The sequence below is a fragment of the Sebastes fasciatus genome, chromosome 20, assembly GCF_043250625.1.
Source record: "Sebastes fasciatus isolate fSebFas1 chromosome 20, fSebFas1.pri, whole genome shotgun sequence".
NCBI classification, from domain to species: domain Eukaryota; kingdom Metazoa; phylum Chordata; class Actinopteri; order Perciformes; family Sebastidae; genus Sebastes; species Sebastes fasciatus.
Window position 1 is genome coordinate 13557230 of NC_133814.1, and position 14647 is coordinate 13571876.

The window sequence follows — 14647 nt, forward strand, 5'->3', positions numbered from 1 at the left end:
ATAAATGTGATCATATACCTTCACTTGCCAGGTATTTAATTCACACAATACATCTTTATATTATTTTATCCAAGAAGTTTAACAAACTTTAGTATATCACAATGTATACTGCTATCATGATCGTACGCTGTTACAAAAGATTTTTATCACCCACCCTTACTGCACACCGATAACAGCAGTTAACATTCTCCAGAGTTAAAATGTTTATTGCCAACATACAAAACACACATAAAAAACATACAAAACTTGTTACATAAAAAAATTCAAGTTTTGAAAAAGCCTTGGAAAGCTCATATTGGCCTCATTTGTCTGTGGTCAAGTCCTCATCTCTTATCAATACTTCAGTATCTCCTCTGTCTCGGGGAGAAGATGGTGTTGGGGTTGCTGTCTCGCTCCCTCTCCTTTTCCCGCTCCTTCTGGCTGTTTGGAGACAAAGTCTCCTCCAGCTTCTTCTCGCTCTTGAAGAGATCTCGACCCGTGCGCATGATGTGCTCCTCGATTTTGCGGTGGCGCTTCATGTCCGAGAGTACTTTGTCCAGCCGAGCTTCCCTTTTCACAGAGGAGCGGGCTGAAGATCCTGAGAGAGAAGAGAGAAAACGTCAATAAAACACCATTCATTTAGCTTATGCGGTTCACGGTTTTAAACATCAAATCTCACTGGTTATTACCTGGTGTTCTGCGTCTGTTCACGAAGGCATTTTTCGGAGTGGCTTGTGTTTCATCAAAGTCAAACTCAGTTGGAGTTAGAGGCCTGGAAAAATAAAAGTCATGAGGCTTCACATGACCTGTACACAAACCAGAAGTCTTCCAGATGAAATGATGAGAAATACATGTAGTGTGTACCTGCGGTCTCTCTCCTCCCTCTCTCTGTCCTTTGCCATGTCTTCCTCGTCGTCTCTTTCCGGCGAGGGTGTACGTTCGGGCGTAGGGGGCCTCCTGGGAAGGGGCACAAAGTTCAATTCCAGCTTCTCCCCTTTAGAGAGGAGCTCATAGAGTCTTTTGATCTCAGCGGTAGGGGGCATCCAGTTTTTGGGGTCCTCCATTTCCTCGTCGCTGTACGCCAGCTCCCATTCGCCATCCGCTCCTGCAGCCTGCTTTCCCTCCTCACCGTCCAGCCCCGAGTCTGCCCGAGGTTCATCCTTGTGTACTTCTCCCTCCACTGCATCTGTGTCTCCATCTGCAAAAATGCGTAGAAAGGCAGTTTTACAAAAGCATAATTGTAGCACTTCAGTATTACATTTTATTAGGGCCGTCCCGAATACTATTTTGTGGGCTTCGAAGCTTCGGTGAGAAATATTCGAAGGTTTTTGAAGCTTTGTCTGTCTCCATCTCCCCTGTCTCAGCACTACTGTACACACACACCTCTACACACAACAAACAGCGATATCCATCTGAGAATAACTAATATTAATAAAAAATCTAGTAATATCATTTACATGGGCACACATATGCATCGTCCTTCACGTCAGGTCACCTCCGAGCATATGTATATGTGCATGCGTGTTAACCCATGTAACCATATTTTTCCTTCTGTTAGACTCCACCTCTTCTCAAAAACATCCTCCATATTCTGTATTTTGTGAGTTCCCTTTTCCATAACTTTTACTTCTTGAATTACACTTTTCCATTTTATAAAATCTGGGGGTTTATTTTAATGTGAAAGTGCAATAAAAGATATGCAGCCCTACTCTGTACATATAAATATACAGTACTAGCACTGGGTAAAACTTGGGAAATAATTCAAAAGCTATTGGTGAAGGAAAACAAAGGTCACAACAAGAGTTATTAAACATCTTTCTTTAACACACATCTGGCATTGTTCAGACTGAATAAAGACTAAAACTTCCTGCTTACTATGTGTGCTTTCAATATGCAGATATGTCATTGTCTTAATGGAGTTACCCTTTTCATCCTTGGGTGTTGTGTCCTCCTCTGTGGCAGCTGTCATCTCTGTGTCCTGCTGCTCTGTGTTGGTCTCTTCCTCTCTGCCTGCTGCAGGTGTTTCTGTGTCCTTCACATCCAGAGCCCCTATGCCCTCTCTCAGTGAAGAGTCTGTGGCCTCAGCCTGCATCCTGGTGGTGAACTTTTACAGCTACAGATCTGCTACAACACAAACATGAATGCATTTTAGAAGAAAGTAACTACAGGTTATGTGAGGTAAAAGTTAGCCCAGAGTGGTATCATGCCCATAGCTGGTAGCCTATTGACAGCAGTTCACTTTGCTGCATGGTGAGCAGTCAACAAAGCAACATATCTTTATTCTACTTTAACTAGCGAGCTAACACCAGGCCTAAAGACACTAACAACTAGATAAGATATTAAATTGTCATTACCGAATTTGTCGTAGATCACAGGTGTAGCTAAATGGTCTAATTATCTTTTCCAGGTGTTACTGAAATCGCCAAAGCTTTCCATGAGACTTCTTATAGGTAATACACGATTACACAGAGACGTAAACACAGAGCCATTTTGGACCTAGAAGAGCTCTGTGACGCGCTGCTCGGTTCTGCGCATGCGCTGATTAAACAGCATGCGGATTGGTCAACGACGGCGCGAACAACAGACAGCAGTTGAGCTGTGTGTTTATATAGATCTACTTATGTCTACGACTTCCGGCGCAGCGAGCAACCCGCATACATGCCTGAATGAACCTCGGGGCCGAGATTTTAATAAACATGTTTTTGCTTCACTTTTCACGTTAATGCGTTTATTTAAAAATTCAAGATTCAAGAGTTTTATTTGCCATTTGCACCTAAGTACATTGGAATTGAAAACACAAAAATATATCCTATACTGTATATACTGTATATATTCTTAATACATATGTTCTTAATATGCCCTTGTATAAAGTATTTCCTTTTATAATTGTAATGTAAATGTAATATAATTTATAATTTAATGGAGCTTCTCAGCAAAAAGTATTTCACACGTTTGTACCTGTACAACCGGTGTGACATCTTGAATCTTGAATCTTGAATTCTGAGCATTTTACACCGAGTCAGAAAAGGGGTAGTGTGATTATTCCTGTATTTTTTCATGTTGCAATACATATAGCAGGAAAAAATATTGCAGTTTTAATTTGTACATTAACAGGGATGTAGCACAGTTTATTTTATTTTATTTTTTTTATACTTTATTTTTTCCCTATTTTCGAGGTTGTTTTCATATATGCAATATACTGTTCATAATTACAATAGTTTTTAAGAGAAACTGATTTAGTTAAACTTATCTAGAGTTTTCCTCATTATTATTATTATTATTGTTATTTATTTATATTTTAATTTTATTATTTTTGTATTTTTATTCTATTTTTTTATTTTGTTTAATTTAATTTAATTTTTATTTTATTTTATTTTATTTTTTTTATACTTTATTTTTTCCCTTTTTTCGAGGTTGTTTTCATATATGCAATTTACTGTTCATAATTACAATAGTTTTTAAGAGAAACTGATTTAGTTAAACGAATCTAGAGTTTTCCTCATTATTATTATTATTTATTTTTATTTTATTATTTTTGTATTTTTATTCTATTTTTTATTTTATTTTATTTTTATTTTTTTTATTTTATTTTTATTTAATTTTTTTTTATTTTTTTAGACTTTATTTTTTCCCTTTTTCGAGGTTGTTTTCATATATGCAATTTACTATTCATAATTACAATAGTTTTTAAGAGAAACTGATTTAGTTAAACGAATCTAGAGTTTTCCTCATTATTATTATTATTTATTTTTATTTTATTATTTTTGTATTTTTATTCTATTTTATTATTTTAAGTTATTTTTATTTTTTTAATTTAATTTAAATTTAATTTAATTTAATTTTATTTTATTTTATTTTATTTTATTTTATTTTATTTTATTTTATTTTATTTTATTTTATTTTATTTTATTTTATTTTATTTTGTTTTATTTTGTTTTGTTTTGTTTCTACACACTCTCCTGTTCCACACTCTAGTAGTCCAGCTGGTGGCGGTAATGCACCTCTAAAATGGTTTGCACACCGCCAATAAACACCAAAGAAGAAGAAAGCAGAAGCAGAGCTCTGATTGGCTGATGGTCGTTTCCGGTTGCAGCGCTCCTCATTTGAAAAGTCTTCGGTTGGATCTGAGGCTCGCTGCTCGCCATTGTTAAAACACTCTACGCAATGTTGCCAAAAGGGAAACTGGGAGGAGAATAACTAAAGTTTTGAACCAGGAATCCACAAATAACATCGGTAAGCACTAAGGAAACAACACTTCTATAAAACAGCCAAACATTAGCCGAGTAATGTTTGTTTAGAGAAGCAAGAGTAACAACGTGTCTTAATGGTAGCTAGCTTGTTGTTAGCCCACTGAAGCTAACATGATAAAGTCAAACTTAATATTGTAATGCTTTGTTTGAAGGGAATCTAATTGATATCTACCTGTAAGCACATTTGTTAATAATTTACAATATAAGCTGCCATTTTACACAAGTAAAACACAGTTACTTTGTTGGCTAACTTGTTTTGTGTTATTATTATCTAGGGCCTTCTTGTTTTGAGGAGTTCCTATCATGGCTCAGCGTTTGTTGGTGTCGGATGGAGCACACAAGAAGACGTCCAGGGTTCGGGTAGCGGTTCGTCTGAGGCCCTATATGGGCAATGAAGACGAGAAAGGAGAGGGGTCGTGTGTGAGAGGCCTGGACTCACAGAACCTGGAGATAATCAACTGGAGAAATGCTACAGAAACTGTCAAATACCAGTCAGTGATCATTCATTCATTCATTCATTCATTCATTCATTCATTCATTCATTTATTCATTCATTTATTCATTCAAACTTTATTGTAGACTCAAGGTCCAGATAAGAAAAAACAATACATTACATATAATACATTACAATACAGGAAGCACTATAAAAGGCATGATTAAAAGATATTAAAATATATATATACATACTTCAAATCCTTACATATAAGATAAACCTTTATTAATCGCCGGAGGGAAATTCAGGTGTCAAAGCAGCAAAATCAGCAAACAGTAAAACACAGGAGAGGTAAAGGTATACAACAATTATAAAAACAATAAGAGATATAAAAGATAGAGTGAATGGTTGAACATAGTGTGTGCAGTCCGTCAATAAATAAATGTAGTATGTACAATAAATAAATGTAATTTGTACATATGTGGTGTATAGGATGTATAGTGTAAAGTAAGTGTAAAGTGCGTCAGTGGTTAGAGTCCAAGATGGTTGTAGATAGTGCATGTTTAAAGTTCTTAAAGTCCTCATAGTTCTCATATGGATATAAAGAACTATACCAGTGCCTCCACAGCTGTGATTGGTACCGTGTAGTGCTAAATCTGATGTTAGTCAACCGCAAGATTATGTCATTCTCAGAGTGATTAAACCGGCATATAAATTTGTGCATGAGATTTCGTAATACAGTTTGAAAAGTATTTATGCCTGCAGACACAAACATTTCACTTGCACTGGAACATCTTGGTCTTTTTAGTAATATTCTCATTGCATCTTAGCACTTAACTTACTCTCATTTCTAAGCAAATCTCTTGTAAATAATCTCTAATTAATTATTGTCCCACAGTTTTGACGCTTTTCATGGTGAGCAAACGACACAGCAGGAAGTTTTTCGCTCATCAGTGAAGCCCACTCTACCACACATACTGAATGGACAAAATGCCAGTGTCTTCGCCTATGGACCTACAGGAGCTGGTATGTTACTGCATTATTGCATTTGTCTACTTAGTTGCATATTAAAGATGCTAATCAAGGCACTTTCAGTCTCCAATTTTCACTTAACATTTCTGTTAAACCTGCAGTAGGCAGGATGTTTTTGGCATCATTGGGCAAAAATTCCATAATAACCTTTCAGCATATTGTAATTCAAGTGTTCTGAGAGGAAACTAGATTTATTTACCTCCTCATGGCTCTGTTTTTTAGGCTCTAAAACAATCTAGCCTGTGACTGAACACTTTGGTCAATCACAGGTCATTTCAGAGAGAGTGTTCCTATTGGCTGTTCATTCAACGGAGGAAGCTGTAAATCCCTCGCAAAGTCCGATCAAACGGTCAAACTAGACAGCGCTGATCAAATATGAATCAATACTCTGTTACTGTAATGCCTATTTCTCTCATCACATGTTTTCAGAAACATCTTGTAGTGTACTGTTTAGCTGTAAAATTAGAAAGTTTGCTCCGGCTGGTGGGCGGTGCTTGGTATTTCCTCAACTTATCTTAACATGACTGCCGGGTCACAGCATTTCACAGCAAAACAGTACACTACAAGATATTTCTGGAAACATTTAAGATAAGAAATAGGCATTACAGTAACAGAATATTGATACATATTTGATCAGCTCTGCCTAGTTTGACCGTTTGATTGGAGTTCACGAGTGATTGACAGCTGCTCAGAGACGGCAGCTGGGTGGCAGACTCCAGCTCGCATCTGATTGGTTGTTTTCCTCCGGTCTGTGAAATCTTGCAGATGCCGTTAGGAGCACCTGAGGAGACAGAGGCACATGATTTTTTTCAGATTGCTCCAATTTTACCCACTGCAGCTTTAATGGTATAAATGTATGTGATATTAATAGTGTGAACTTCACTTTGAATTAAGGTGTTACGCCTTCTTTGTCGCCTCTTATGTGTTTGCCCAGGAAATTAGCTCTTAAAGTTCACTACTGTTGTGTATGAATTGCTTCGTTTCCAAATTGCATTTTTTGTGTGCTAACTCACCACTTCCTCTATCATAGGTAAGACCCACACCATGATGGGCAGCTCAGATCAGCCAGGCGTGATCCCACGAGCCGTTCGCGAGGTCTTCAAGCTGGTCAAAGCGAAGGATGAAGAGGAAGGATGGGACTACAGCATTGGCATGTCTTATTTGGAAATTTACAATGAGAAGGTATGACCCAGTAGTTTCATGCTTTCTGTCCAAGTGAAATAGTGTAAAAGAGTGAAACAATGTTGGTGCCAGTAGTTAAAAATCCAAGTTGAGCACACATTGTACCATGTGAACAGAACGCTATTGGAGCAGTTTATCTGTAAACAACTAATTTGGCATTGGGCAGCCGATTTCTGGCATTTATGTTACTAATAAAGAAAAGGCTGTACTTCAGTGTTAACATGCCTCTGTGCAGCATACTGTAGTAACATATTTTATGCATGTTCAGCTTAAAATGAGCCATTTCCTGTTCTGTTGATAAGAAATGGGTGATTTAGTTCTTATGTTGCAAATGGAAATAAAATCCGACTATCACCTGGATTTTTTTTTTATTGATCTGGAAGGGAAATAACTTGTTAAATATTACAAATAAACACTGATAAATTCCCTTATTATTTAAAAACAAAGGTTAACTCATCATCATGTAAATTACATAGGCAAAACCAGTCTCCACCTAACTCTCCCTTTTCATTTGTCAAACCAGTAATGCAGTCTTTTAAAAAAACTTCAGTAAACAGAGTTCCTCAACTCGACTGCTCTTGCACTCCCATACCTGAAACCATATCACTCTAAGAAACCGCCACTTCTCGATTTAATCAAACCTTTCTCATAACTGTGCTCCCCTTCTAAACTTGTCCTCACCTTTTAAAAACTTTAGTACCTTTTTTATCCACCTTGTTGCTTGTCAGTTATCCAATAGTGATAGTTTATTTGCTGTTTCAAAGTCTGGTGGTTCTTTAATCAAGTGCTATTTCATGTTTGACATTGCACAATCTATCTTTCTTTCTCAGGTGAAAGATCTTCTGTCGCCAAGCTCCCAGGATTTACCAATCAGAGAAGACAAGGACAAGAACATCCTCATCCCCGGCCTCACTCACACAACCATCTCCTCCTTCTCAGATTTTGACAAACAATTTGTCCCTGCCAGCCTCAATCGTACCACAGCTTCTACCAAACTAAACCTGCATTCCAGCCGCAGCCACGCAGTCCTCCTCCTCAAGGTTTGATGTGCAATCTGATCAACTCTGAGAAAAGATGTTCATTTACAATTCTCTTTGAGAGAGTCACTCTGTTTTTCTTCATTGAACTGTTCTGTGCATGGGTATCTAGTGGATATTCAAACGGCATCTTAAACAGGTCGTGGCCTCTGAGCAGTAGGTCAGGATTTGGTAGCTGGTGCTATAATCAATTCTCTCTTACAACACTCCCGCTAGCAACCTTTGGGCTTTCTGGGACTATTCTGGGAGAGAAACAAACTGGTGTCTGCTCTCCATTTTACTAACATTGTCCTTTTTCTGCATGCTTACTTCCTATGTTGTACTACTAAATACATAATGTGTCACACTTATCATTTACATTTACCTCATTTAACCTGGCATTTTCCTCTTGTCACCCCTCCCCTGTGTTTCCATCATGTCTGACCTCAAATCTTTTTTCAATGATTTAGGTTGTACGTACTCAGCGCGCCCTATCCCACAGACAACAGACCGGAAAGCTGTACTTGATAGACCTCGCAGGGTCCGAGGACAACCGTCGCACCGGCAACCAGGGCATCCGCCTGAAGGAGAGCGGCGCCATCAACCTGTCACTCTTCACTCTCAACAAGGTCGTGGACTCTCTTAACTCGGGCACCGCTGTCCGCGTGCCGTACAGAGACAGCAAACTGACACGGCTGCTACAGGATTCTCTGGGCGGCTCGGCACACTCTGTCATGATCACCAATATCGCACCAGAGTACAAATACTACTTTGATACGTTTAGCGCGCTCAACTTTGCCTCCAAATCCAAGCTCATTGTGAACAAGCCCTTCACCTGTGAAACTGTGGCCGTGCCTGTGCTGCCAGGTGAGTAATGCACTCACTTTTTTCATTCTGATGGTTTGTAAGTATAGAAAGAAATGTAATAGGCCAAGAAGAGGAAGCTCTGACAGAATGTGATATAAGGCCAATAGGGGGCACCCGTGTCACATCCCAGAGGATGCTGACTTTGAGAGTGAACAGCCAGCTGTCACTGGGTGTGATGGATGTCATTTTAATATTTGTTTGCTGTTTTTATGGAATTTTTTCTTAGAGCATTTCCTTAAATATATTCAGATTCTGTTTTTCCCAGTACTTTAGTTCTGGCACTGCACTGCAGCCTTGACTGATGCTGTGCCATCTTCATCTGAATTGCTTTACACTCCAGAGGACCCCGTAAACAGCGTTGCGCGAGTGCACTGAATACTAAGCTGTTAATTTCCCTTCTGCCTTCATCTCCAGCAAAGCGGACCAGAGAAGGCCACGAGGTAGGGGGGTCTGGCACCGAGCCACAGAAGAAGAAGCAGAAAGACGAGAGGAAGGCTGAACAGGATGCTTCCTCCCCGTCTGCACAGTGCCACAGGTTAAAAATCACACACAGACGTGTTTGTTTGGCTAATCAGACTTTGGAACTGTGATGTTGGACTGTGAAGAAAATGCATCTGCCCAAAGCCACCTCATCAAATTCAATCCACACGACAGCAGCCTAAAAAAGCCGTAGCCTCAAATCAGTAGATTTTGTAGCTTGCACTGAAAGCAACTCTCTGTGCAGTGCTCCCATTGGCTACAGCTGCTGTGTCTACTGGGATCTCTATTGAGAGCGATACTAGCACTGCTTTCTTGCCATCTGGCAGGTGTATAAATCTGTCTGCGCTATGAATCTCGTCAAATTATATTCACTGACCTTTAAGCCCCCGACCATACTGCCCCCTCCCCCCCTCATTGTCTACCTACTTTTCTCATTTCTTGATTTGTTTGTGTCTCTTTCAGTCCGTCAGAACCGTCAGTGATGGACAGACTAATAGCTCTGGAGAAGCTGATGATGAACTGCCAGGACAAAGATAACCTCAGCATGCTTAAAGATGTGGCTCAGTCACGCAAGGAGATCCAGGTGAAAACACACTCTTACTTTATCCACCTGAGTGTTATGTAACCCTGCATAATATAAGTTTTAGTCATTTATATCTGCACCTGGTCCAACCTTTAGACCCTGACGCACCAAGCCGACGGTCGGCCGTCAGTGAGCGTCTGTCGGCCTAGTTTTTGCGGTGTGTCTCGCACTGTTGGTTCTAGTCTGCCCGTGTCGGAAGTTTTTCAGCATGCTGAATCGGCGGCAGAGACCGTCGGTGAGAGAAATCCCTCTGATTTGCTGTTCAGCTTAAACGAATCCGAGCAGGAGAAGAGAAACAGAAGGGGAAGAAATCAAGCAAATGAGTAAAGTCAAGGAAAAACACTGAGGGCTCCTCATTTTTCATCTCATGTGATCATTCCAATACACATATTTTCTGTGGTGTGAAAATGGTTGGCAAACACCGCCCTGTTTCATGTACGTATCATACAGTAACAACGGCTTGTATATCTGCAGTCGTCGGTCTTCCAGGATTCCCTTTTGAATGACGACTACAGACTACTGCTACCTGCTGGTGTGGAGACTTATTTCCTCTCACTCAGGCACAGAACGTACATGCTAACTGGCCGTCAGCTGTAGTCTTTGCAGTATGTTCAAATGCAACTTGTCGGCCAAGACAGCGGCGATGCAACAGTCGGCCTTAATCGCCGCTAGTTTTTTTATGTCGGCTTGGTGTGTCTGGGCCTTTTGTTTCTTCTTTTACCAGATGCTGATACTGTAGGAGCATTTTTATACTGATCGCTCAACTCTTCTTCATGGATATTTGATAGCCAACCTCGCCCCCACGTTCTGTTTTCGCAGGAGCTTAAAGAGAAGCAGAGGGAGTTTGAGAGCAAGGCCAAGCTTTCCAATCGGTTGGCTGGAGAAAAGTCCAGCAGCAAACATGAGCCGGCCTTCAAGAACAGCGCGGCTCCTCTGCAAAGAAAACCGTCAACTGCAACAAAAGCCAATAGGCAGCAGGCCGTGGTCCAGCCCTTACAAGGTCAGCTAGAAATGATGGATGAGTTCAGATGTAACTTGCTTATTCACATTTTCATTAATATTTAAATTAAAGTTGTATGAATTTAGCAGACAGTCAAATAGAAATAGTTTCATCTATGGGAATGAATGCAAAGAATCACCATATTAAGACTATAGACCGATCGGACACTATTGTCTTTTAAATTGCCCTTGAATGAGCAAGTGCTATATAAAAAAAATGACCTTCTGTTGTGTAATCTTCTGCTGTTCATGTTTCCCTGAAGAGTAGTTGCTCACTAATTCTATCATGTTGAATCACTGGCGGTATTGATGAGCTGCAATGTGATACAAGAGCTCAGTGTACAATATAGGAGCCAGAAAATGTATCCAATGACGATGCGGAGGAATTATTTTTAAACCCCTCATCAGCTTGGGTGAGACAGATACCTTGGTACATGTCTCATGCATTTGGCTTTGAAACAGCACTTGGCTCCAAATAAAATGTGAAATTTTAACTGTTTCAATGCAAAATGTTGTTTTAAAACTGTTTTTTTTCACTCAGTGATAACCTTGTCATTGTAAACTGATTGAGTTCTCATGTGTAGCATTAAATCTAATTTAACATTCATTTCTATGTGGTTTCCTCCCTATCAGTGTCCCAGCTCCAGCCTTTTCAGCAGCTTGCCGTCGTCAAAAAACAGTCCGTCTGCGTCAAGAAGAAAGAGGGAAAGCTTTCAGACCAGGTTGAGGTCAGCATCCGAGCCTCGACTGTGCTGCGCTTAGCTCGACACATCTGCAGAGTTGCAAGCATCAGATACAAGCTGACGTAGTGCATTAGGTTCAATTTGTTGTCTCGACAGACGCAAGATCTCAAATTTATTAGGTCAAAAATGAACCTCTAATCCAGACCAATATGGATAAATATATGTTGACAGTTAAAAAAGGTTTTCTATAAAATGCTCTATGTAAATGTAGTCTAACTTTATACTGTATTTATCTCTCCTATCTCTCAGTTTCCAGATGGTAAAGAGAACATAATGGTGAAAACCTGGGAGTCCCAAATCGAAACATCTGTGCTGGAGCACTCCAGACAGAAAATCCTGCACGTTCTCAATACCGGCTCGCTCAAAGAGCTGAAGGGTCTGCAGCAGATCGGCGACAAGAAGGGAAAGCTCATCCTGGGCTGGAGGGAGATCCACGGTCATTTCGTAAAGGTTGGTAGAGAAAAAATTCTTATTTAAGCGCGCAACTCGCCCCACGACAATCCCTCATCTGAGGTGTTTTTCTAACTTCAGCTTTTCATTTACTTGTGGTGACTTTATGTATGCTCTATTATTTTGCAGTTGGAAGATGTGATAAACGTTGAGGGTATGACAGGAAAGAGATTTTCCTCCTTCATGAAGGTAAGCCAAGTCTTCAGTGAAATATTTTGGGGGATTTTTTCTTATTATGATTATTATTATTATGATTATGATTAGAAGAGTGGGGTTAAAAAAAGCTTTTGACAGGATACAGTGAGATACAATAAAGCAGACATTTAAACATTACATTTGAAGGCTAGACATGAATACAGATTTGTTGCTGAATTAGCCAGGATTAGTTGAGCAAAAGATGTGTGGCAGAATGGAGCATTACAATTGAAGCTGCTCTGGTGGATCTGCTGCAGCTCTGTAAGACTTTAAATGGACTTGCTCTTCAGCCTTTCTGCAAAATACATCAAGAGATTAAACACAAGCTTTACATAATGGAACTCAATAGAGTTTGCAAAGCTTAATCTTGCATTTACTTAAAATGCGGCATTGGATCTATGAGCAGAAATGGAATATAATATTCATAACAAGCATATAATCACCTGAAAATAAGAATAGTTGTGTTTTCGTTACCTTAGAATGAGCCCTTCATATCGACATCGAGAGCGGGTCCTCTTCACGGAGTCCGCCATGTTTCTACAGTAGTCCAGAACGGACAAACCAAACACTGGCTCTAGAGAGAGCTTTTCTTGTTTTTACGTTTACATGAAGGCCACCGTAGTTCTCTGACATGCTTGTGAAACTGCGGTACCATGAGCCGCAGAGTGCAAATTAGACCATGGACCCCTATTTGATAAGATTTTGTCACCCATCTGTTAGGATTTATTGCTTTTTAGATGTTTGTTTTTTTACAGAAAGTGACCCATGACCAAAATAGTCAATCATTAGGTCATTGTGTTACTTATGGATGGAATTATAGTGAAAATAAATTATACCCCTTTTTGCTGGAACCCCCTCAAGGACCTCTGGATAGTTTGCCATGACATTTGGTACAGAACATTCATGTCCTGACTTTTCATCTAGGGCCTTCAGCAGGTGTTTGTGACTAAATACATGCAAAACAAGTGATGGCATTCCAATCAGCCTCAGCTGTACTTAAACCTGCAGTTGGCAGAATGTTTTTGGCATCAATGGGAAAAAAATCCATAATAACCTTTCAGTAATTAAGTTCTAGATGTAAGTGCGCTTAGAGATAACTAGACTTCTGCACCTCCTCATGGCTCTGTTTTCAAGCTTTAAAAAAATCTAGCCTGTGACGGGAGACTTTGGCCAATCACAGGTGATTTCAGAGAGAGCATTCCTATTGGCTGTTCATTCAACGGAGGCAGCTGTCAATCACTGGTGAACTCTGAACAACTGGTCAAACTAGGTAGCGCAGATCAAAAATGAATCAATATTCTGTTACTGTAATGCCTATTTCTCGCCTCAAATGTTTTCAGAAACATCTTGTAGTGTACTGTTTAGCTGTAAAATGAGAAAGTGTGCTCCAGCTGGTGGGCGGTGCTTGGTATTTCCTCAACATGGCTGCAAGGTCACAAACTTTCTCATTTTACAGCTAAACGGTACACTACAAGATGTTTCTGAAAACATTTGAGGTGAGAAATAGGCATTACAGTAACAGAATATTGATTCATATTTCATCAGCGCTGCCTAGTTTGATCGGAGTTTGCGAGTGATTGACAGCTCAGGGATGGCGGACTCCAGCTCGGCTCTGATTGGTTGTTTTCCTCCGGTCTGTGACATCTTGCAGATGCCATTAGGAGCATCGAAGGACACAGAGGAACATGAATTTTTTTTTCAGATTACCTGTCACATGCACTACTGTCAGGATATAGTGACCGTTTTATAAAAATAACTTGTTATTGTTATGTTGTTACTGTAGACTTCATACTAATAAATTGTAGATCATAGCCAGTATTTGCACATTATGCAGCTTTTAGTGATCTTGCTTGTTTCTCAGTGCTAATATTTATTTATCTTTTTTTCCCAGGCAAACATCCTGAGTGCCATGGGAAAGTGATTTTTTTTTTCTTTTTTTGAAAATGTTTTTATTATATCCTTGTTTAATGTATATCAGAATCTTTTATTGATCATGTATGCTTTTTTTCTGATGTTTTTGTAGTTACTACTGTGTCCCAGCTGGTGGCAGCACTCAAGCTTTTTAATAAATGGCTCACGTGTCACTGAATGTTTGAGTGTTTATTTAATTAACATAAAGAGATGTGATGGTTTCACATAGGACCCAATGAATCACCTCTCGGATCAGTCACCCCTCTCTCTCTCTCTGGGGGTAGTTATCTCCTATTTCTGGTTTTAAAACCTAATTGGGTTCATGTTTTTAAGACAGGTTTTTTTTTTTTATCTCAGACTGATGTGATGCAGCATCTGGATAAATATTCAGTGTGAGAAGCTTGTTTTCTTGGGTGAGCAGAGGAGGATGCTATAATCCAGCCTCCCCCTCTTCCTCGTCCTCCTCCTCCTCCTTCTCCCACAGCACGTAGTCTGGTTGATTTCACTTTTCATTTCACACACACACC

At 39.6% G+C, this 14647-nt stretch overlaps 2 protein-coding genes across 3 annotated transcripts; one reads left to right on the top strand and one right to left on the bottom strand.

Annotated features, from left to right (window-relative positions):
• Window positions 1-185: 185 nt before the first annotated feature.
• Window positions 186-2487, bottom strand: pagr1 (PAXIP1 associated glutamate-rich protein 1). 2 transcript variants are annotated; one of them, XM_074619291.1, is made up of 5 exons: window positions 2334-2487; window positions 1903-2103; window positions 844-1177; window positions 669-751; window positions 186-577 (listed from the first exon to the last, which is right to left on the bottom strand). In XM_074619291.1, exons 2-5 carry the CDS (start codon window positions 2069-2071, stop codon window positions 342-344), a joined length of 822 nt encoding a protein of 273 aa, XP_074475392.1. In that variant the 5' UTR covers window positions 2072-2103; window positions 2334-2487; the 3' UTR covers window positions 186-341. The 2 variants fall into 2 exon arrangements, with proteins under 2 accessions (XP_074475392.1, XP_074475393.1); XM_074619292.1 differs by having other exon boundaries at window positions 1903-2100; window positions 2334-2475.
• A 1571-nt stretch (window positions 2488-4058) lies between these two features.
• On the top strand, window positions 4059-14293 carry kif22 (kinesin family member 22). The gene is made up of 13 exons (XM_074619182.1): window positions 4059-4212; window positions 4505-4720; window positions 5561-5688; window positions 6725-6876; window positions 7707-7916; window positions 8363-8759; window positions 9174-9294; window positions 9702-9822; window positions 10642-10822; window positions 11455-11549; window positions 11814-12014; window positions 12144-12203; window positions 14101-14293. Exons 2-13 carry the CDS (start codon window positions 4533-4535, stop codon window positions 14128-14130), a joined length of 1884 nt encoding a protein of 627 aa, XP_074475283.1. The 5' UTR covers window positions 4059-4212; window positions 4505-4532; the 3' UTR covers window positions 14131-14293.
• Window positions 14294-14647: the final 354 nt, after the last annotated feature.